The following is a 24,514-nucleotide window of genomic DNA, read 5'->3' on the forward strand; positions in this document are numbered from 1 at the left end:
GCGTTCTTATGTGGAAAAAGACACAAAAATTGGAGTTCAAGGCTACCAACCAAGAATTTCAAGGATTAAGGGTCTGGAAAAAAAAGAGAATAGCAAAAAATAAAAGGAACCCTGTAGAAAAATGATCTTCTCCTGTGCTTTTATCTTCAAGGCATATGCAGATTCCTAAGATACACAAAATATGTGTGGAGAGGAAAGAGGAAGACCATAAAACAGATGCCAAGAGGCTGAACAGACAGGTAAGAAGAGCTTTTAGAATTCCCATAAAACTGAGGAGACAAAATTATCATTCATGACCATTAAAGGGTAAATGGCTCAGGTAAAATACCACGTTTGAGTTGAGATCACTGAAGAGCTATAAGGGAAATAGATTAATTCTGAAACCCAACCTGAACCATCATAATCAGTGATTAGATCAAGGTTCTAACTCCCAGTCAGTAGAAAATATTTTCTGGAAGCAAAAAGACCTGCACAGATGTTTATATATAATATCTAGCACTCAATCAAAAATTACTAGGAATTCTAGGAGACAAAACAAGTGACCAAGAGAAAAAGAGACAATTAAAAAAGACCTATAGATGTTACTAGAAATATACTTTAAAATAAGTGTGATTCATATGCTCCAAAAAACAGAAGACAAAGAATAAGTTTAGAGACCTGAACCTTAGGGGGAAAAAAAAGAGGTAAGCAGAAATTCTAGAACTGAAAAACAGGACTGCTGAAATTAAGACATTAATAGATGAGTGTAATGGCAGATTAACTGTAGCAGCAGATTAGTAACCTGGAGATTAGGAGGATGCCAGGAGAAAATACCCAAGGTGAAGTGTGGAGAGGAAAAAGGACAAAAAATAAAGAAAAATTGTTAAGAGATAATGTGATATGGGTATAATGGTCTAAATCTCAGAGAAAGAATGAAGTAAAAGCAGTATTTGAAGACATATTGGCTGAAAAACTTTTGACTCACAATAAATTTTAAAAAATTTTAAACAGATTTAAAAAGTTCTATAAATCCCAAACTGAACAAATTCAAAGATATACCTAGGAGTATTATCACAAAGTTGACTCAACCAAGAAACAAGCAAAATCATAAAACCACCAGAGGATAAAACACAATACCTTCAACAATAAATTAACAGTTAGGTTTTCAATAGAAACAAAGGAAGCCAGGAGACAGCAAAATGAAAGCTTGAAAATATCAAATGGAAATAACATCTAACTTATGGTCTATGCTCAATCAAAATAACTTTCAAAATTAAAGTTTTAATAAAAATGTTTTCAAACAAATCCCATCCATTTTTTTCAAAGAAATGGAAGAAATATTCCTAAAATTTACACAGAACCAGAAAAGACCTAAAAAGCCAGGGGAATATTGAAAAAGAATGCCAAAGTTGGTGGCATCACAATTCCAGACTTCAAACTCTATTATAAAGCTGTCGCCATCAAGACAGTATGGTACTGGCACAAAAACAGACACATACATCAGTGGAACAGAGTAGAGAGCCCAGAAGTAGACCGTCAACTCTATGGTCAGCTAATCTTCGACAAAGCAGGAAAGAATGTCCAATGGAAAAAAAACACTCTCTTCAACAAAAGGTGTTGGGAAAATTGGACAGCCACATGCAGAAAAATGAAACTGGACCATTTCCTTACATCACACACAAAAATAGACTCAAAATGGATGAAGGACTTCAATGTGAGACAGGAATCCATCAAAATCCTTGAGGAGAACACAGGCAGCAACCTCTTCGACCTCAGCCACAGCAACTTCTTCCTAGAAACATTGCCAAAGACAAGGGAAGCAAGGGCAAAAATGAACTACTGGGACTTCATCAAGATCAAAAGCTTTTGCACAGCAAAAGAAACAGTTAACAAAACCAAAAGACAACTGACAGAATGGGAGAAGATATTTGCAAACGACATATCAGATAAAGGGCTAGTATCCAAAATCTCAACACCCAAAGAACAAATAATCCAATCAAGAAATGGGCAGAGGACATGAACAGACATTTCTGCTAGGAAGACATCCATGTGGCCAACAGACACATGAAAAAATGCTCCACATCACTCGGCATCAGGGAAATACAAATCAAAACCACAGGTGGGGTGAGATACCACCTCACACCAGTCAGAATGGCTAAAATTAACAAGTCAGGAAATGACAGATGCTGGAGAGGATGTGGAGAAAGGGGAACCCTCCTACACTATTGGTGGGAATGCAAGCTGGTGCAGACACTCTGGAAAACAGCATGGAGGTTCCTCAAAAAGTTGAAAATAGAGCCACCCTATGACCCAGTAACTGCACTACTGGGTATTTACCCTGAAGATACAAATGTAGTGATCCGAAGGGGTACGTGCACCCGATTGTTTATAGCAGCAATGTCCACAATAGCCAAACTATGGAAGGAATGAATGTCCATCAACAGATGAATGAATAAAGAAGATGTGGTGTATATATACAATGGAATACTATGCAGTCATCAAAAGAAATGAAATCTTGCCATTTGCGATGATGTGGATGAAACTAGAGGGCATTAGGCTTAGCGAAATAAGTCAATCAGAGAAAGACAATTATCATATGATCTCCCTGATGTGAGTAAGTTGAGAGACAAGTTTGGGGGGTAGGAAAAGAATAAGTGAAAGAAGATAGGATCAGGAGGAAGACAAAGCATAAGAGACTCTTAATCTTACAAAACAAACTGAGGGTTGCCGGGGGGATGGGGGTAGGGAGAGGGTGGTGGGGTTATGGACATTGGGAAGAGTATGTGCTATGGTGAATGCTGTGAAGTATGTAAACCTGGCAATTCACATACCTATACCTCTGGGACTAATAATACATTATATGTTAATAAAAAAATAAAAAATTATATTAAATTTTTTTTTTAATTTTAAAAAGCTAAAAGAAAAAAAAGTTTTTTCAAACAAAAACAGTCTCTGTCTCCAGCAAATATACTAAAGAAAGGTTTTAAGAAGACAAATGAAAAAAAAGAAAAAAAAAGAAGACAAATGATCCCTGATTGAAACATGAAAATATAGGATGGAATTAAGAATATCAAAGAGAATGAATATATGATTAAATCTAAATAAGAGTCTTTAATAACAACATACTTGATAACAATAATAAAATAACGATAATTATGTGCTATGATATTTAAAACACATAAAGATTTAAAATGTATGACACCACCACCACAAACGAGTGGGATGAGCAAATGGAGTTAAAATATTCTACAATTCTTGACATTGTCCAGGAGTTGGTAAAAGTATTAGTATAATATGGACCCTTATGTAAGTAAAAAGTACATGCTAAAACCTCCAGAGTAGTCACTCAAAGAATAAAAGAAGAATGAATAGCCAGCAAGACAAGAAACTGAATAAGAAAAAGATTAATCCAAAAACGATCTTGGAGAAAAAGAGCATTAACTAAATGAAACAGATACATCAGCATGTATCCTAAATGCCAGTGCACTAAATATGCCAATTAAAAGGGAACTATTATTAATCCTAGTTAAAAAAAAAACTATCTGTTGTTTACTTTAAATAAAAGCACACAGAAAGGCTGAAAGCAAAAGGATGGAAAAAGATACCAAAAGAAAGATGACGCAGACATACTAATATTAAAGTATATTATAATAAAGAAGCATTACTAAACATGCAGAGAAACATACTTCATAAAGGGTTATTAACACATCAGGAATATGGTGGTCTTAAAACCTAAGCAAAAACTTATCAAAATAGAAATCACAGTAGACGACAGAAAAAGCAAAAAAAAAAAAAAAAAAAAAAAAATCAGTACTCATTGAGCAGGTTTGGCTAACAGAACAAATAAATGTGCCCTAATTAATATACATGGACGATTATACCCAAATACTGTCAAATTATTTGTGGAAGTGAACATGGAACATCTGCAAAAACTGACCACATTCTGGGCCATAAAGAAAATCTCAACAAACTGTAAAGATCTGAAATCATGTAGAATGATGTTCTCTGACCACAGTGGAATTAAGACAGAAATCAACAACAAAAAGAAAACTAAGAGATTAAAAAAAAATGTGATATATTCAAACACCAGACTATTTATCAGCAATAAAAAGAAACAAGCTACTGATACATAAAACATGGATATATCTCAAAAATATTATGCTGAGTGAAGAATTCAGATACTAAGAGTATATAATGTATGATGCACTAAAAAAAAAAAAACACTAATCAGGGTAGGAAAAAAATAATAATGGTTGCCTCTAGGGTTCAGATGATTGTTTTGGAAGGGTCCTCAGAGAACTTCCTAGGGTAATGGGAAAATATTCTGTATTGAACAGGATACAAGCTACATGGGTGTATTTGTCATACTCCAAACTATACACTTAAGATCTGTACATTTCATCTTGTACTTCAGATCTCAGTGAAAAAATGAAATAAAAAATGTACCAAATGAGATTATCCTTATAGATATATGAATGGATTACTGTATCTAAGTACATGTGGATGATAATCAATCCAACTTGGGCAGGAAAAATACATACAAACTACAAGACAAATTACATACAAAATATAATACAAATTACTTGTTAACTGTGGGGAAGAAAGAAGTGAAGTGAATATGACTGGGGAGGATGCACAGTGGCCTTTAATCGTAGCATATTATTTTAAACATATTTAAAGCAAAATAAGAATCAATACATGGCTTTTCAAAGACTATGAGAGTTACAGCTTTAATATGCAAAGTTTTATTTTTTCTTGATTTTTAATAAGTCTTATTGGCCTTAGTAAAGGCCAATGGATATTAAAAATTAGTATCTTGACAAGATCTAATAACTCTCAACTAAGTAAAGGCCCTAATTAGTGGACAGTTCTACAAAGGCATATTAACAGGAGATATTAAACTTTCCTAACAAAAATGGATTCACTTCTGTTCTCATTCATGAAGTTGTTGCCCTAACACTGGAATGCAGGAAAATTTTTCAAAAGGAAATATAGCTGTAGCAGTATGTTTCTTATTGCTAAAATACCATCTATATGTATACAAGAGAAGCATAATGGAGAAATAAATTATTTTAATCTTATGCTTCATTATATCAGCAATCCATCCTTCTCTAGCACAGACCATTAATATGTAGAAAGTAATCTATTTTGGTGGGAACCACTGAAACAAGTTATATTTAAGTAAGAAAAAAACCCCTTTCACTTCTGAAAGCTATAAAATCATGAGAGAAAGCTTAAAATGTTTTTTTTTATACTATTCACTTCTTCTAGGACTTCTAGTACCACTGGACAACTGAATACAAAAAATATAAACCAAGGCAAAGCAATTAAAATAGTAAGTAACAAATTATATTTCATTTGATCTATGACACCATCAGTTTTAGGAAGCACACCAATTTTAGAGATGCCACTATGTGAAAACATGTCAGAATACATGAAATATAATTAGTTTTTATTTCAAATTAATCTTTTGTGTGAAAACGTGTACGGTGACCTAAGGCTAATCAATACCAAAGTTCAAAGAGAGACTTCAGAAAAGGATGGATTATAATTTCTAATTACGAAGCATCTGAAACAATTATAATCACTAATTGGGTAGTCTTAGTGTTAGACAAACTACAGCTTCACTTAAAAAAAAAAAACATTCTTTCAGCAGTTAGAACAGAGTTTAAAGACTAACTGCTGAAGTTACAGTGTAACTAACTTTCCTATTTAGCTAGCATCCAATATCTTTTCTTTCTTGTTAAGTTACTAGAAAGGGTAGGTCATATCCATTCTTTCCACAACCCCAACTCTCTTGTACTCCTCAACCACAACAATAATAATCCAGATATTTGACATATTGAAATATTTAACAATTTTTAAGTTCAAAGATAAGATATACTTACACATTTATGTAAATTTTATTAACATGATAAAAATGTGTAAAGAAAAATAGTATACTTATCAATTTAGTTAGTTAGTTAGTTTATTTATTTATTTATTTGACAGAGAGAGAGAGAGACCACAAGCAGGCAGAGAGGCAGCAGAGAGAGAGGAAGGGAAGCAGGCTCCCCGCCAAGGAGAGAGTCCGACTCGGGGCTTTATCCCAGGACCCCGAGACCATGACCTGAGACCAAGGCAGAGGCCCCAACCCACTGAGCCACCCAGGCGCCCCTTATCAATTTAGTTTTATAAATCAGTAAGAAATATGTACTTCAGAAATTATGCTTATAATATAGTACGGGAAATATCAACTTAAGTAAATGAGACATTTGGTAAGCATCTACTATGAAATGGTAACACGTTTAGTACTTTCATATTTATTATATTGTTTTAATTCTCACAGCTACCCCACTAGCTAGTTAGGTATCACATCCATCAATCACTGAAGAAAATGAGCCTTAAATACTCCAAAAAGACTTAATGGCTACATCAGCTTGGGCAAATAGGTGAGATAGTATTTGGACCCAGATCTTCAGCTTCTAAGTCATGTTTCACGTTTTCTGTGATATACATGGATTGACATATTAATTACTTCACAAATAATGTTTCAGTTAAGTTTTGTAAAGAAAATAGACAAATGATCATTCTATGTCAAATCTATTAAAGTCAATAAAAACTTGATAAATATAAAATTAAAGAACTGTGAAGGAATCGCAAAATATATAGTGCCAGGATAGTCAAGTGGCTCACAGGGAAATCAAGACTTTCATACAAGAAAACAACGAAAGGACAACATATGAGATGTATTAAAAATGTGCTGAACAAGATGTTCACACACCCAAAATCATAGCTTGTGGACTTAAAAACAAAGGAAAGCATCGTAGACTATTAATACCTGACACTTGAAGACACAATTTGAATACACAGTGAAGGAAGAAGAAGATATTCCAAACTGAAGAATAACAAAAGCAAAAACACAGAGGCAGGAATGACCATGTATCTGAGGAATAATGTTGAAATGAAATGGAGTTAGGCTTTAGGGAGTAGTGAGAAGTCATTAAGGTGGGATCAAATTACAGAGAGGTCTGGCTTTCATCGAGAAGACAAAATGCCGAAGTGTGTTCTACAGGTAACTGCACATAAGACTGACTAAATTACAGACCTAGTGCAGTCAAAAATATCAATTAGGAGGCAATTAGGGAAGACCTTAAGGTAGGATTATAAATATCAAAGCTGCAATGAATTTAAGAGATAGTATAAAGAACAAATTAGGGACAATATTTTTTAAAGATTTTATTTATTTATTTGAGAGAGAGAAAGAGTGAGTGAGCATATAGGGAGAGGGAGAAGCAGACTCCTGTTGAGCAGAGAGCCTGGCGTGGGGCTCCATTCCAATTCCAGAACCTTGAGATAATGACCTGAGCCAAAGGCAGACGCTTAACTGACTGAGCCACCCAGGCACCCTGGGACAAATTATATATAAAAGCAAATGAAAAGTCAGAGATAAATACCAATTTTTCTTGTTACAAATTTATGTTCAAAATTCAAAGTTAATTATTGCTTGAAGATTACAGTTAAAAGAAAATACAACTATTGTGGCCCCGAAGAAAAGACTTTTAAAAAAAGATTTTATTTATTTATTTGACACAGATAAAGAGAGATCACAAGTAGGCAGAGAGGCAGTCAGAGAGAGAGGGGGAAGAAGGTTACCCGCTGAGCAGAGAGCCAAATGGGGCTCAATCCCAGAACCCTGAGATCACGACCCGAGCCAAAGGCAGAGGCCCAACCCACTGAGCCACCCAGGTGCTCCACCATTTAAGGTGACATGGTAATCATTAGGACTGTCCACCCAATATTGCTGATTCTCCTGTGACACAGTAAAATTATACTTCCTCACTCCTTTAAAGTTAGATATGACCACAATTAAATAAAAGAAATGGTATCTATCTTTTCCAAGTGGGAAGTTTTAGTGGCCAACACACAACTTAACCACTGGTGCTAGACACCAATAAAACAAAGTCAAGTAAGAATTTGGAAGCTATTTTTTTTTAATTTGTTTTAAAGTCTTGGTTTCTGTGTTTTCAGAGATTAGTGTCAAGGGCTTTCATCAACTAGCTTTTCTTAGCTCTATCCTCTCCATTCTGTGCTTTCAAAAGGACCAAGTAGATTTCCAGGTTTATGAATAGCACACAAAGGTATTTGTCACTGTTTGCATACATGGTAAACCTGCTAACAAAGATAAAATCAGTTCCTATGTGCAGATAAAGAAAACACAGGTAAGTAAGAGGAGCAAAGGATCTGGATAGGCAATTTACAAAGATACACTGGAAGAAAAACCCTGCAACATAACAATTTCTAGTATTGTTTTCTAAATAAGCTATTTTTAAATTCTTTCTGAAAATATTATTGTGACTTCAGCCAATGTTTTCAGAGCAAAGATATGCTACATATTTGCTTAAGACTAGAAAATAAGTTAATCTTATAATCCAAAATTACACCCCTCAATCTACCAAATGCTCCAGTGACATTTACAACTAAATTTATATTCTGAGAAAGTAACATTTTTCCCAGAGTATTTTCTGTCTATTAGAAGAGGCAATAACATTCAACAAGTTAACAATCACACAATGATTACGTCAAAACCTTGGATATCAGTTAATGTGTGCTGTCTTATCAATGGTAATAAAAACATCTATTGAAATTAAAATGCCACATCATTCTACAAAACCTTTATCTCAGGTCTGAGCAGTCTGAATATAATAAACTTCTTTGCCAGGAAAACAGCCTTCTAAACATAAAAATATATGCAACATTTTTTAATGCAAGAAAATGTTTCAGAAAAAATGTTTCAGAAAACCTGGAGAGAAGAACCCACACAATTCCTAAAAACAGAAATTATAGAGGTGCCTGGGTCGCTCAGTGGGTTGGGGCCTCTGCCTTCGGCTCAGGTCATGATCTCAGGATTCTGGGATCAAGCCCCGCATCAGGCTCTCTGATCAGCAGGGAGCCTGCTTCCCCCTCTCTCTGCCTGCCTCTGCCTGCTTGTGATCTCTGTCGAACAAATAAGTAAAACCTTAACACACACACACACACACACACACACACACACACACACACAGAAATTATAGGGGTGCTCAGTGGCTCAGTCAGTTAACTATCTGTCTTGGGCTCAAGTCACCATCTCAGGGTCCTGGAAATGGAGTGGAGCCCCATGCCAGACTTTCTGCTCAGCAGCGGTCTACTTCTCCCTCTCCCCCTGCCCTTCCCCTTCTGCTCATGCTCTGTCTCTGGCTTTCTCTCTCCAATAAATAAATAAAGTCCTTTTAAAAACCCCAGAAATTATAACTATATACACTTTCTGAAAGCTTACTATTACTCTAACAATAAAAATTTCAACTCCAAACTTAAGGCTAGACTGAAGAAGTTTTCAAAAAATTTTTTAAAGAATTTATTTATTTGACAGAGATAGAGCACACACAAGTAGGGGGAGCAGGAGGCAGAGGGAGAAGGAGAAGTAGGCTCCCCACTGAGCAGGGAGCCTGATGTAAGACGCAATCCCAGGACCTTGGGATCCTGACCTGAGCCAAAGGCAGACACTTGACTGACTGAGCAACCTAGGTGCCCCAAGAAGTTTTCAAATTTTATCATATATCCAGTCATCTAATACATACCTTTTAGACCTTAATAATTTATAATGTCATTGGTTACCACATTACCCATATGAAAAGAAAAACAATGGCTGGTAAGTCCATATTATGGCACAACTGCCAAGTTGGGAATAATTTGATTATAGGTCATCTTGTTTTCAGGGCTAAATATGACTAAGCTACATTGAGTGATAATATTTTTGTGTTCACATACTTGCTTTTGACATCTCTGCAATTTTAAAATGAAAACATTCAACTATCTACAATAATTTGGGAAAAAGAAGAAAAAAAATTCCGAGATATAAGGCAAGTAACACAAACACGTGTTTTACAACAATTAGAAAAGACCATGTTGTTTAAACTGGTTGTGTTGAAAAATCCTGAACATAGACAAGATGGGAAACATAAATACATTCCTATGGTAGATCCTGTTTGTATTAAACTGTTGTAAATTCCTTTATGAAAGCTGTGCTACATTCAAAGTTTTAAATATTTGAGAGCCACTTTTCTGTTCTGTAAAAAACACATTATCTACCATGCAGGTGTAAGGATGATATTAGAAAATTTATTCAAGAGCAATCAACACACTGCCTGGTACACAGTTTCATTTAAAAATGAGCTAAAAACCTAACCCCAGAAACAAATTCTAAAGCAAAACAAAACAAAAAACAAAAAATGACAAAACTTAAACCAGAGTTAAATTTGCATATTTGCTAGACACAGTACACTGTGCTAAGAATCGTCAGTAGCAAGGTCCAAGAGAAATATTAACATATGATTTGTGTTCACTTAAAAATGGCTTTCAAGTTGTCAGTTTTTTTTTAACCATGTGTCCCACAGGAGGAAAAATAAAAATAATTTTAAAAATTAAGAGAAAATAATAAAAAAACAAGGTATGTCTATAGGTGGTAATACAGAAAGTTCATCATTGAATATTAAATTAGTGTTATTTTCAACAAGATAAAAGTCTGCATGGAATGCAAGGAATTAAAGAGCTAACAAAAGATCTATAAGTAAAAAAACTTCTAAATGTTTTCATTTAGAAGATGCAGTTTCTACTTCTATTAATGGCAAGCTAATTTGCATCAAAATTGTGAAGGCATCTAAAATAGCTAAGTGAAATTTTATTTTTATTTCTTAAAAACTGAAGGACTAATAAAATATTGAAGAACCACTAAACCAAAATCTAGATGGCAAAACTCCAAAGAGGTAAATAAACATAGCATTTGTGCTTGCTTTTGCCTTTAGGGCATTGGCCAGTCCAGAAGAACTCAATGGAAAAAGGAGCTGTGGCTTTGGAGGCAGTGAACACAAAGAGGAACAAAATTCAAAGTTCTGGGCCTATACAAAGTAGAAAGTTTACTAAACCATACTCAATATACATTAAGCTGGAACTCTAAGGGTTACACCTTCAGGGTAAGACTACACCAGAAATAGGGGCGCCTGGGTGGCTCAGTGGGTTAAAGCCTCTGCCTCTGGCTCAGGTCATGATCTTAGGGTCCTGGGATCAAGTCCCACATCGGGCTCTCTACTCGGCAGGGAGCCTGCTTCCCCCTCTTTCTCTGCCTGCCTCTCTGCCCACTTGTGATCTCTGACTGTCAAATAAATAAATAAAATCTTTAAAAAAAAAAAAAAAAAAAGCTACACCAGACAGAAACTAGCTTTCTTAGTATATATCACCAAATAATCCAGGGAACTTCAACCTCTGAACTTAGGTTACATGATTGCTGGACTGATGGTGCTCAAGGTACCTTTTAGAAACGTATAAATTCCTACCTGATGGCATCATGTTATTCTGACAAGTTTTAAACTCTAATGATTAGCACCTAGTCATGAGTCAGAAGCATGAGAAGCTACTGCTAATAGAAACAAACCCACCGAGATTTCAGATATTATTACTGTTATTTCTAGACTACAGTTGACCCTTGAACAACATGGGTTTGAACTGCATAGGTCCATTTATACACAGATTTTTTTCAATAAATACAGTATAGTACAGGGGCACCTGGGTGGCTCAGTCTGTTAAGCGTCCAACTCGTGATTTCAGCTTAGATCATGATCTCAGGATTGTGGGACCCAGCTTCATACTGGGTTCCATGCTCAGCACTGTGTCTGCTGGAGAGTCTTTCCCTCCCTCTCTCTGTATCCCTCCCCATACATATTCTCTTTCTCTCTCTCTCAATAAATAAATAAAATCTTAAAAAAAATAGTCTAGTACTATAGTTTTTCTTTCTCCTGACTTTCTTAACATTTTCTTTTTTCTAGCTTACTTCACTGTAAGAATACAGTATATAATACACATAACATACAAAATATATATTAATTGGCTATTTATGCTATTGGTAAGGTTTCTGCTCAATAGAAGTCATTACGTTTTAGGGGAATCAAAAGTTATATGCAGATTTTTACCTTACAGGGGGTTGGTGCTCCTAACCTCTGCATTGTTCAAGGGTCAACTGCATGTTTGCCATATAAGAAGTTCTAATTTAGAGCTTGAAAATGTCTTCAGGGAACAAAGAGCTATAAAAAGTGACAGTGCTGGTAGACCCAGGTGGCACAGTCAGCTGAGTGTCCTACTCTTAGTTTCAGCTCAGGTTGAGATCTCAGAGTCCTGGGATCAAGACCTGTGACCAGCGCCACACCCAGCTTGGAGTCCACTTAGGATTCTCCCTCCTCTCTCCCTCTGTGCACTCATGCATGCACACACATGCTTGCTTTCTCAAATAAGCCTTTAAAAATGTGACACTGCTGGTTTTAAAAAGAATCAAACTGACATTATGAACTCAACTGATGAGTTTAACAATAAATTAAAAGCAATAAATTAAAAGTGAGATTCAGTGACTGAGATGGCCGACTGAAAACTATTATCCAGAATGTGACACAGTGAAACAAAGAGATGGGGGAAAAAAAGAGAGAGATGAGGTCTAACAGATACAATCAGAGACTCAGAAAGAGGAAAGAACACAGGAGAGGTAATATTTGAAGAGATAATGAATGAGGTATTTTTAGAACTGAGGCATTAATCCAAAATTTAGAAAATGTTTGTCATAATGATGCTTGATGTAGGTGATAAAGACACCTTAATGATACCACCTTAAAGAGATGGATTTTTTTTCCACTGGCCATTTTCAAGATGAAACAGAAGAAATGTCAGAGATGCTGGAAGAAACTAAGAAAATTTGTCGAAAAACATTGACACCTAGAAATCAAATGGTAGATTTTATTTTTTTAAATATTTTATTTATTTATTTGAGAGAGAGAGACACACACACAGCAAGAGAGCACAAGCAGAAGGAGCAGCAGAGGAAGAGAGAGAAGCAGGCTCCCTGCTGAGCAAGGAGCCCAACTTGGGGCTTGATCCCAGGACACCAGAATCATAACCTGAGTTGAAGGCAGATGCTTTGCCAACTGAACCATCCAGGTACCCCCGTATTAGTAGATTCTAAAGTCTACTTACATAAAATATTAGAAAGCAACATAAAATTTTAAAGCATCTGAGAGTTGCTTTTTCAAATAATCTTTAAAACATTTGAATATTATTATATGTTCACCATAACAATGAACCAGAATGGCTAGAGTGGTAGAAGAAAAGTGGAATAAAAGCATTTAGTGATAGCAACCTTCAGGACACTTATGTAAACATGTCTGCTGCTTTAGTAAAACAAACAGCAACAAATGTCAAACATGATTTCCCAAAAAAACAATTCAGTAGGTAAAACAAAGAAGCAGAGAGTCACAGGTGTCTGAAGAACAGATATAAGCTGCTGGTCGCTATTTAGCTTAACTCAGATCTCAGGCCAGAAAAGTGAGCAATGCTCAAAAAGACTGCAAACTTCAGGTGCCTGGCACAAGTTTATGGTAGAAAAATACACTAAATTATACACTGAAAATGGTTAAAATGTCAAGTTTTATGTTACATATACTTTAATACCATAAATTTTTTTAAAAAAGAAAAGAGGGGAGAGAAAAAGGATTCAAACTAAAATTCCCAGTCTTCTAACAGGTTTTGATTTTTGTTGTTGCTAATGAATTATCTATGAATTCCCACCAAGTCTTACTGCACACTCCCTAGGTCCTGAAATTTTTTTCCTTTTTACATTGACACCAGGCTATCCTCATCTATCCAGTAATGCTATCCTTCTTATAAAATTTGCAGCCTAAAAGAACTATTTCCCATGAGTTACTCTTTTCAGCTCTATCAAGATGTTCATTTTCTATAAGAAAACACAGTTCAATTATTATACTACTTTATGCTTTGAGCTTAAAAAGAGCTGAATAGTTTTTCAGATATTTCTCACATTTGTTATTTAGGTAGAGATTGCTGTAAAATTCTCTTTATTTTAGTTGAGCACATATCTTTTCAAATTTTATATTCTTTCAGATTCATCAGCTTTTCTAGAGTTTTCAGTTTTGAAATTATGTGGCTGCCTTATAGCTTTAGCTTGAGATGCTAACCTTATATTATTTTAATTCAAATGAATTAAGTTTATTTTTCCCCTAAGTATACGCTGTATATTTAGAAGATATCTTCTAGTTCTTATGGAAGCAGAATAATCTAGAACCTATGACAATGGCTTGCTTGACTTTTTTTCAGTGTGCTTACAACACAAGTAATTGGAAAGGTAAAGATTTTGCTTTCTGTAATACAGTACAGAAGCAATTAAAGAAAAAAAAAGAAAAAGAGCACCCGCAAAAAGCAATTTTCCATTGAACCCAGAATGGCAAATCTTATCATAAGCCACTTCTGAAGGTAAACATCAAAATTATAGTACCCATTGAGGCTTAATTCAGCTAGATGTCTTGGAGTTCCCAATTCCAAGTACAGCCAAATCCAAAAGTTAGATACCTAACTATGGATTATACCATATGTGATAGAATAAAAGTTCCTGTGAATTGATTTGCTAAAAATTTGCAGGTAGTCTTTCCAGATCTTTAAAAAAATCTATTTGTTAAATACTGATTATCCACTCTGTAAGTCTTTACTTTTCTCACACTAGTTTCTCAACCCGGGCACTATGATATTTGGGATGGGTACTTCTTTGTTTTGCGAGGCTGTCCTATGGACTGTGGATGTTTAGCAACATCCCTGGCCTCCACCCATTAAGCCAGTAGTGTACTCTAAACCAGCAGAATCTCCCAGGTGTGACAATCAAAAATGTTTCCAGATGTTACTTGGAATTTGGGAGACAAAACAGACACCTGCTGTCTAGCTAGCTGTCATAGAAATTAAACTAAAATTACGAGGAAAAAACCTTCTAAAATATAGTTATTTCTATATATCAGGCATTAGAGCATTATTATTTTAATGAATTATGAATAATAACTCTATTCATACTAGACATATTTCAGTTGGATAGCCTATTTCCTACTCTATTAGTTTTGAAGGTTAAATAAAATAGAAAGAGATTAAATAAAACAGAAGACAGAGCCAGATTAAGAAGTCAGTAACAGAAATTTTAAGCTGATTCATTTTTTAAATTACTGACATTTCAACAGACCCAACATTTTCTATGCATCTAGACACTATTATCTATATGATATAACATAATTGTAAAAGTCTTAGGAAAATGAAAACCTTTCAATGTATTATTTTGGAATTCTTAGTATTTGTGTAGATTGTTTAGCAGGTAAGTATTATACAAAGAGAACACTAAGAGGTTTTACTATTATATCTTAATCATTCTTTTGAGTGTATGATTCTTAAGAAATGATAGTTTGTCTTCCTTTCCTTCTCATTTCAAATTAGAACATTCCTCTAAAAATTAAAAGCTGAGAGACTACTTTTGTGATATGCCCTTCCTTTGATACTCTTATAAAGTTCGAACCATAACCTTATGACCTATTTTCATTCTTCAACTATATAGCCAAGTAAACACATTGTTTATGATTTTTTAAAAAATCATGTTATCAAATGTTTAATGGGTTGATAATAAAAAAAAATCCATCGTTTTTCATAGATAATAAGGTTCTTACCTACAAGCAACATTTGGATCAGCATTTCTTGAAAGCAGTAGTTCTACACACTTTAAGATCTGTTCCTCTGAGCCACGTGCAGAACATGCAGTTATCAAAATAGTCTGCTTATCTGTAGTGAAAAGTGAGGAAACCACCCACACACATTAAGAAGTGAAGCTGACTTCTTTTTTCATTCAAAAGATTCTAAATATTTACTGTACTCTCAAAATTTTATATCCTATTCCTAAATCTTTTACTCTTGGTAGATACATTTGTCTTCCTTCACCAAAAAATGAGATTAGGGATGAACTGCCTGAATCTCCAAAATGTATCTATATATTCAAAATATGTTTATATATCTATAATTCATTTCTTAATTTTCCTTCTTTGTTCCCCTTCCTTATTTTTTTTAAGATTTTATTTATTTATTTGACACAGAGAGAGACAGCGAGAGCAGGAACACAAGCAGGGTGAGTGGGAGAGGGAGAAGCAGTCTTCCCTCTGAGCAGGGAGCCTGATGTGGGGCTTGATCCCAGGACCCTGGGATCATGACCTGAGACCAACACAGACGCTTAGTGACTGAGCCACTCAGGCAACCCTCCCTCTCCTTTAAGAAAATAGGAAAGTGGTAAGAACATGAATGCTGTGTAGAGATACTGCCTGGAGTTAAATAGCCTTTGGTTGATTAAAATTTGCTTTGATGAACTTGTGGTTGAAAAATAATTGATGAATGTCTGGGTGGCTCAGTCAGTTAAGCATCTGCCTTAGGCTCAGGTCATGATCCCAGGGCCCTGGGACAGAGCCCCGCATTGGACTCCCTGCTCAGTGGGGAGCTTGCTTCTCCCTCTCCTGCACCCTTGCTTGTGCTCTCTCTCTAAGATACATAAAACTTAAAAAAAAAAAAAGGAAATTAAAAAACAGAAAAACAATAATTGATATTCTCTGATTTCACTTCTTTCTCATTCATTTTACATCTCAGTGAAATTTTGGTTTTTATCCAAACCATCCTACTGAAAATGACCTAACTGCCACATCTACTGGTTTCTTTTTGGTCCTTTTCTACTGGGTCTCTCTGAGCTCACCCTGTTTCCTAAAAACTTCTCCCCGTGGTCCCTATGGCACCAGAAGAAATCACAGATTAAAAAAAATAAAAACGCTTTTCAGATAATAATTGGGAAATTCAAAGTAGGTCATGGCAGCTATGGTTTACATCAGTGATTTAATAATAATCAAGTATAAAGATTCTAATCCCAGTTCTGCTACTGATAAACTGACTCCAGTGATACCTTAATATCTCAGTAGATCTAGTTTATAGATAGGAAGATGCCCTCTTTACCTAATGAGGCTAATGTTGAATACGTAAAAGAATTTATGTCAACATGCTGAGAACAATATAAACTGTTTTATAATTGTAAGTATTCCTCTGATTACAAAAATCAGAGAAAGAAAACTTCATTTTTTAAAAGTTTTTACTTCAATTCCAGCTAGTTAACATACAGTGCTATATTAGTTTCAGTTGTACAATATAGTGATTTAATACTTCCATACAATACTCGGTGCTCATCACAAGTGCACTCCTTAATCCCCTTCCCCTATTTCACCCATCCCCATATCCATCTCTCCTCTGGTAACCATCAATTTGTTCTCTATAGTTAAGCAAACTATTAATTTTTTTGAGAATATTATATACTTTCAGAAATCTCATTCCTAAGTCCAGTTTTCATTGGGTAATATTTTAAAATGACATAATAATAAGAAAAACCTATCACAGAAGCAGATTAAACATAAAACTATTGGTAAGATGGGAAGTTATACAATATACATAGATGAAAAAACAGACTAGAAATATTTTTACAAACATCTAATGTAGGTATAAAGTAAATGTAAAAATTAATTCCAAAGTGAAATCAATATATGAATTATCAAATGAATTTAACTGCCTATTGGAAACACATTAAAAATAAGTAAGCAATAATTCAATATAATAATTAAGTGGGATTTGCACATATACTCTTGTTTTTTTGAAAGCATCCAAAACAATATGGAGTAGAAATTATCTAATAACAAAGAAACAAATGGATTTAATAAGCTATCTTTGAAACAACCTTAAGTGATATAATTCAGAGTTGAGTTTTAAATTCTAAAGACTGATTTTCAAGTAATTTTTGACAAAATTATTAGCTTTTTGTTTTCTCTCAATGCATTTTTTTCCTTTAAAAAATAACCAAACCCTCTAGCATAGAAATTAAAGGTATATAAAAACATAAGCAGTTATTAAGATAATATAAATGGAATCTACCTTCTTGGAAAGAGAATTTTTCCAAAAGACTATGGTTTTTAATTTGATTTTGTATCTTAATTACATAATATAACTAATAGGAAGATTTGGTTTTTAAACGGCTTTAGTTTTTTTCATTTTGCACAATAGCTGCTTGGGAATCAATGAAATCACAGTAAACATAATCAGCTGGGCTAACTCAACATCTTACTTTTTTTTTTTTTTTTTAAGGACAAAGATTTATTTTATTTTATTTTATTTTTTTTAAAGATTTTATTTATTTATTTGACAGAGAGAGATCACAGTAGACAGAGAGGCAGGCAGAGAGAGAGAGAGGGAAGCAGGCTCCCTGCTTAGCAGAGAGCCCAATGCGGGACTCGATCCCAGGACCGAGATCATGACCTGAGCCGAAGGCAGCGGCTTAACCCACTGAGCCACCCAGGCACCCAGGACAAAGATTTATTTTAAAGGGAACATATAAACCCCCAAACAGATTATAATTAGGCTTCTAAACAGAGATACCTACAAAGTAAATACTCACATATTTTAAATGTTTAAAACACCTTACCTTTATCAAAACTTGCATTAGCACCTCTGTCCAAAAGGACCCGAACCAGCTCTACATTGGAAACACTAGCAGCATACATAAGAGGAGTCCATCCATACCGAAAGCTGGACTCTACACTAATTCCTGTAAAACAAAATTCAAGTTTTTAACAGCCTCTCCCACCAAAACAAAAATTACTGTCAATTTCATATGCTTAAAATACCGTGGATAGTAACATATACCACGTCATTTATAACAAAAAGGAATTTCTTGGTAATAATGACCTAGGTTTAAAAGGGTCCACACAGTAAATGACTGTAGCTCAAAAACATTCAAAGTACACTATATGGTTTGGGGGTACATATATACATACCTAATAAAAATAGAAGGACATGCATAGGAATGATAAATACCAAGTACAGCAGAGTGGTATCTCCAGGGGTAAGGAGAGAAGCTGCTCTACCTTCTAGAATATCTGAAATATTTAGTAATTTAAAGAAAACTGAACATATTAACAGAAAGACTGGAGACATCCTTGAACTGTTAGAAGTGACCGACTCAAAGGGAACTTTCTTTTTTTATCAAACTTCTCAACTGGTGCAGAAATATGTATCAAAACCAAGAATAACTTTGGAAGGCAAAAATAAGATATTTTTTTAAAGTGTGAAATAATGACATCTGGAAGTAACCTAGGAAACGCTAAATTAAGTTACCTGTTGAAGTAAGACTTCAGGGATACTGAGGGAGAAAGTGGGAACAAAGGTATCTTTCTACTTCAGCTATATATTTATTATTGGCCTTTGAAAATGAATTTTTAAAATGTTTGTAATTAAAACATTTTTAAAGGCCTGACTAAATATCTTCTTTACCAGTAGGTTTTTTCAAGTCCTAATCTGTCAGGAAATTCATCATTTCACTGCACTTAGTCCTACTACAAACTCATGCCCCATGGTAAATTCTCTTTTCTAAAACAGATTTCTAACTATTCTATCCCATCCAGCACTATGCACACTCCTGCATGTGTTCATATTAGGTATTAAGCCTGTTTCAATTACTCAAATTTTATTTCATTTCATTCTTCAATTAAACTCAAGTTCCATTGTCCACAAAGTCACACAGAACCTTCTTTTTTGTTACAACAGCTAGTATTTACATAATGTCTGTATGTTTTAGATCTTTATGTATTCTTTCATTTTAATACACCCCCCAAACCTTTTGATATTATGCATCCCTATTTTAAAAAGGAGGAAATTAAAGTGTAGGAAGGTTTGTTAACTTGGGTCAAGATTACAGAGCCATCAGATGGCAGGGTTAGTAATCAAACCCAGAACTGTACTGTCTCCAAAATGATTCCTTTTTGCACTAAACCATGCAATGTCTCTAGCATAAAAGAAAAACATTTTGCTATATACAATTTCATTTAACTATTCTGTGTGAATGTTTTTGGTTTACACATAGATAGTAAATGCCTGTTACGCCTTTGGATAATTTCAATCATTATTATCAACAACACACACTCCTACATCACATAATTCAAAAAAATTAATATTTAATTTGATCACAGAAAAATGTTACAGGACCCTGGAAAGAATTATGACATTTTACAAAAAGAAAATGATGCTCTGGAAGTTTAATGGCTTTCCCAAGAAACTACAATGAATAGGCAATAAAGCTGGAACAGATATCCACATATTGTGATTCCTACCTCAGGCCCCATTAGACAGACACCTAGTACAAGGAAAAAACATAGCCAAAATATACATAACTAGAAACAATTCTGGAGAAATGTAATAATATTATAGACAGCAAATGCTGAGAAAAATGTGTAAGAATTACTGGAGTGGGGTAGGATTCATCAGAACAGGCTTCTTTTTTTTTTTTTTTTTAAAGATTTAATTTATTATTTGACAGACAGAGATCACAAGTAGGCAGAGAGGCAGGCAGAGAGAGAGGAGGAAGCAGGCTCCCCGCTGAGCAGAGAGCCAGATGTGGGGCCTGGATCCCAGGACCCTGGAATCCTGAGGTGAGCCAAAGGCAGAGGCTTTAACCCACTAAGCCACCCAGGCGCCCGGAATAGGCTTCTTGAAGGAGGTAGAACTGATGGAAGCAATAGGGTGGCATTCCAAATTTGAGAGTAGAAGAACAAAGTAAGGCAAAGAGAACTCAGAAGCAAGTAAGGTATATAAAATACTTGCTACATGAACATCCATTGTGCTTTCACTAGAAAAGCAACCCAAACCCTTTAAAATAAGGGACCCTCAGAAATGTAGACAACTGTGTTAGGTTGAAACTATTTTTATCTCTCACCAGAATCTAGAAGCTCCTGGACCAATGAAATATCTCCTGTGGTCAATGCTTTTTTAAATGTTTCATTCTTTTCTTCAGGGAGCAATGGCCCTTTTAATTTCTAAAAAAGAAGAAAGTTAAAAAAAAACAAAAACCTGTTATACATATTTTCATTTCCACTCCATCAGAAAACAATGATTGATTTCAGGTCCATCATCTCTTTGGGGGGTATGTGGGGGGAGTGCAACATACAAATCTCATAAGGAATTCATGTCTAAAATTATCTTCAAAGGGAATGGACAATGCTATGGGTCCAAACCCAAGTGAAGCGCTACATCCACGACCTAAAGAAGCACATTTGATGGGGAAAGCACAGTAGGAAACAGAAAAACGCAGGGTTTGTTGGGAGTCTAGAAGCCTGTATTTCCACTAGGGAAACACAGGAAAGCAAGAAGTCTCACGAGGTCAGGCCAGGGGGTTGCTGATGCAGGTGCGGTCAAAAAACAAAACAAAACAAAAGGCCTCCTGGGCTACCTGAACCGCCCGGTCGAGATAACCAATCTCCCAGCCGTCATCCTCGCTCTCGCTACTCTCGCCTCCACCGGCCACTGCCAGCCCGCGTAGCGTACACGTCGCCATGCCCGCCAACCACTCTCTAATAAAACAGCACCGCCCACTCCGCTGGCGCCTGCGCACTGGAGGAGCACGCACGGTTGCGCGGGAAGGAACGTGTGCGACGGCCGAGGCCTTGGGACCTGAGGCGCAGGCGCGTGGGCATGCGTAATAGACCTCACCTACCCTCTCTGTGGTATAGGGCAGTGCAACCCTGCGTAACATGGTAGGGTTCTTAGAACTGAAGCCGCTGGAAGGCTTTGGGCGCCATGCTTCTGGTGAGTGCTTCCGGTTCTTTTCAGGGACTTACTCATTCTTTTTAGTTTTTTTTTTTGTTGAAGTTTTTGCTCTTCAAGGAATGCCGCACTTTCTTAGAGCATAATGGGTATTAAAATGCCAAGTAAGACTAGGCTTTCTCCTCAACTCCTTCATCGGCTCCCTCGGAAAGCCTGTCAAACATGCGACCCCTGGGTAAGGGGCAACTCACAGATAGGAGCGCTATCCTTGCATTCAAAAAGCGGTCGAATGGGAGCTGGCAAAGGAGCCAGCAGAAAATACCATCCCAAAGGAAGAATTCTTCCTTTAATTTTCATGTGACCTCACATCTCAGCATAGATCTGGAAACTTAAAATCATCAAAACACTTTCCCAGCTAGACACTATGGATGCCCTAAAGGAAAAAGTCAGTCAGCAAAGGGGGAGTTGGGGAGAGAGTGGATCAAAGTGCTAGGAAGAAGACATCATTTAAACATTCAGAGAGCAAGTAAATAATACAAACAACTCCAGGTGAAAGCCGCCCGACCTCAAACTGGCTTTTCTGCATCTAACTTCTGGATGAAACGGTAACACATTAATTATCTTTGCCACAGAAAAGTAGATCCATCAAGGAATAATGCACATTTGTGTCCCTCGAGATCATTGTTTTAAAAAATTTTATTTGACAGAGAGAGAAAGAGAAGAAGAGGGAGCACAAGCAGAGGGAGCAGTAGGCAGAGGGAGAAGCGGGTCCGGGTGGATCAGGGAACCCCATGCGGGCTCCATCCCAGGACCCCGGGATCATGATCTGAGCCACCCAGCGTCAAACCGCCCCCCCATCCCGCGCCCAAGATGATTTAGAAGGAAAAGAGACGTACACCATTCTTTGAAAGTTTTGTAGTACTTTTTTCTATTTTTTCCTTAGAGAACCTCCCGTGTAAGATTTTGAAATTATTTCCTTCAGATAATTTCACAAGTAAGTATTTTAAATAGCTTGGTTATTTTCAGCCCCACCTTGTGTTTTCTAAGTGCATTCCTTTAATAAACGTTATGAATCGTTGTGTACAACCAGGCACAATTAGGTTTGGGGAGGCAACATCAAAGATAAAACAAGCTGCCTCAAGGAGCTCACATTTTAACCAGGAAAGACAATAAGCAAGTAAATTAATAAATAAGGTTATTGCAAATTAGAGTTGCCACAAAGGAGATAAATGTGCTGGGTTTCTGGAATCACACCACTTAAGTTTTCCATCCAAACCAATTACTGCCATCAGCTGTGTGCCCTCTAGCAATTTAGCCTCTTCTGTTTCACTTTTCTAATCTGTAAAATGTACCTGCCATATAGCATTGTTTGAATAAAATAAAGTAATGGGCTTGGCATAAGGTTAGTCTCAATGTAAGACGTAAATAAATTTTAGCTACTACTATTATTGTTACTATTTTAGATGAAGTAGTTAGATCTGAGTAGAATTCTGAATGACAAGCCAGCCATAAAAAGTGAGAAAGCAGAGCTTTCCTGGCAGAGGAAATGGCTAGTACCAAGGCTTGAAGGCAGGAAAAAGTTTGCACCCAGGCCTGAGACTAAGGTGGACAGGTCAGACTTCTTTAAGCTGGTGGCGTCAAAAGCAACCATACTGTTTTGCATCATAAGCAAAATTTAAGGAAGCACTTCCTTCAGGAAGGACCTTCCAATTCTTTATTTTGTATCGAGGCACCTTTCTTACTTCATCTTCATCGTTGTGCTCGCCCCTTAGACCAGAAAGGAGGCGTGAGGTTGGACCATCATGAAGGAAGGGGTATGTATCGAGAGGACCTTATGAAATTTAAGTAATTAGTTTGGATTTTACTTTTTAAGAACAGTAGAACATTAAATATTTTTCAGCTAGCGGCACCTGGGTTGCTCAGTGGGTTAAGCCTCTGCCTTCGGCTTAGGTCATGATCTCAGGGTCCTGGGACTGAGCCCCACATCAGGTTTTCTGCTCAGCAGAGAGCCTGCTTTCCCCTTTTTCTCTGCCTGCTTCTCTGCCTACTTATCTCTCTCTCTGTCAAATAAATAAATAAAGTCTTTAAAAAAATATTCTTCAACTAATGAAAGACATTTTGGGGTGTGTGTGTGTGTGTGTGTATTTGAAGACACACTATTTGAAGACACACTCTTTGGTAAAGAAGGTTTTTAGTCTGAGCATTTGACTAATTAGTGGTACCATTTACTAAGATAGAGGAAGACCAGAGGATAAACTTGAAGATGAAATGAGCATCTCAAAATTAACATATTCAAAATGAAATACTGAAGTGTAGCTGTCACGTCGGTAGTTACATGTTCAAGTATGGAGCTCAGGAGAAAGACTGGTCTTAGAGATAAATTTGGGAATTATACCCATATTGTTACTGTGTATACATATTGATTACAAATAATAATCAATATACATGTTGTTTATTAAAAGCAATATTTTTGGGGGCGCCTGGGTGGCTCAGTGGATTAAGCCGCTGCCTTCGGCTCAGGTCATGATCTCAGGGTCCTGGGATCGAGTCCCGCATCGGGCTCTCTGCTCAGCAGGGAGCTTGCTTCCCTCTCTCTCTCTCTCTGGCTGCCTCTCTGTCTACTTGTGATTTCTCTCTGTCAAATAAATAAATCTTTAAAAAAAAAAAAAGCAATATTTTTTTGTAAACATACATTCTTTAGATAGAGTGTGTTTCCTTTCCCCTAAAATTCATATATTGAAACCTAATCCCCAAAATGATGGTATTTGAAGGTGGGGACTTTTGGAGATAATTGGGTCATGAGGGAAGAATTTCATTAATGGGATTAGTGCCTTTATAAAATTATGAGACCCCAAGAGTTCTCTTGCCCTTCCCACTATGTGAAGACACAACCAGATACTCTATGAACCTGGAAGTGAGCTCTCACCAGATGTTGAATCTGTCATCACCTTAATTTTGGACTTCCCAGCCTCCAGAATGTGAGAAGTAAATTTCTCTTATTTATAAGTCATCCAGTCTGTGGTATTCTATTACAACAGCCCAAATAGAC

At 36.0% G+C, this 24,514-nt stretch overlaps 1 protein-coding gene across 1 annotated transcript in view; it reads right to left on the reverse strand.

Moving 5' to 3' along the window:
- ASZ1 (ankyrin repeat, SAM and basic leucine zipper domain containing 1) overlaps positions 1–21,286 on the reverse strand; it is a 57,282-nt gene extending 35,996 nt beyond the window's left edge. The window contains exons 1-4 of the mRNA XM_059172669.1: positions 21,152–21,286; positions 20,639–20,738; positions 18,353–18,475; positions 15,525–15,636 (exon numbers count right to left, since the gene is read on the reverse strand). Of these exons, the coding sequence (XP_059028652.1) occupies positions 15,525–15,636; positions 18,353–18,475; positions 20,639–20,738; positions 21,152–21,256 (440 nt within the window). The 5' untranslated portion in view covers positions 21,257–21,286. The remainder of the gene's footprint in view (positions 1–15,524; positions 15,637–18,352; positions 18,476–20,638; positions 20,739–21,151) is intronic.
- Positions 21,287–24,514: the final 3,228 nt, after the last annotated feature.

This window comes from Mustela lutreola, chromosome 4 (genome assembly GCF_030435805.1).
Source record: "Mustela lutreola isolate mMusLut2 chromosome 4, mMusLut2.pri, whole genome shotgun sequence".
NCBI lineage: Eukaryota > Metazoa > Chordata > Mammalia > Carnivora > Mustelidae > Mustela > Mustela lutreola.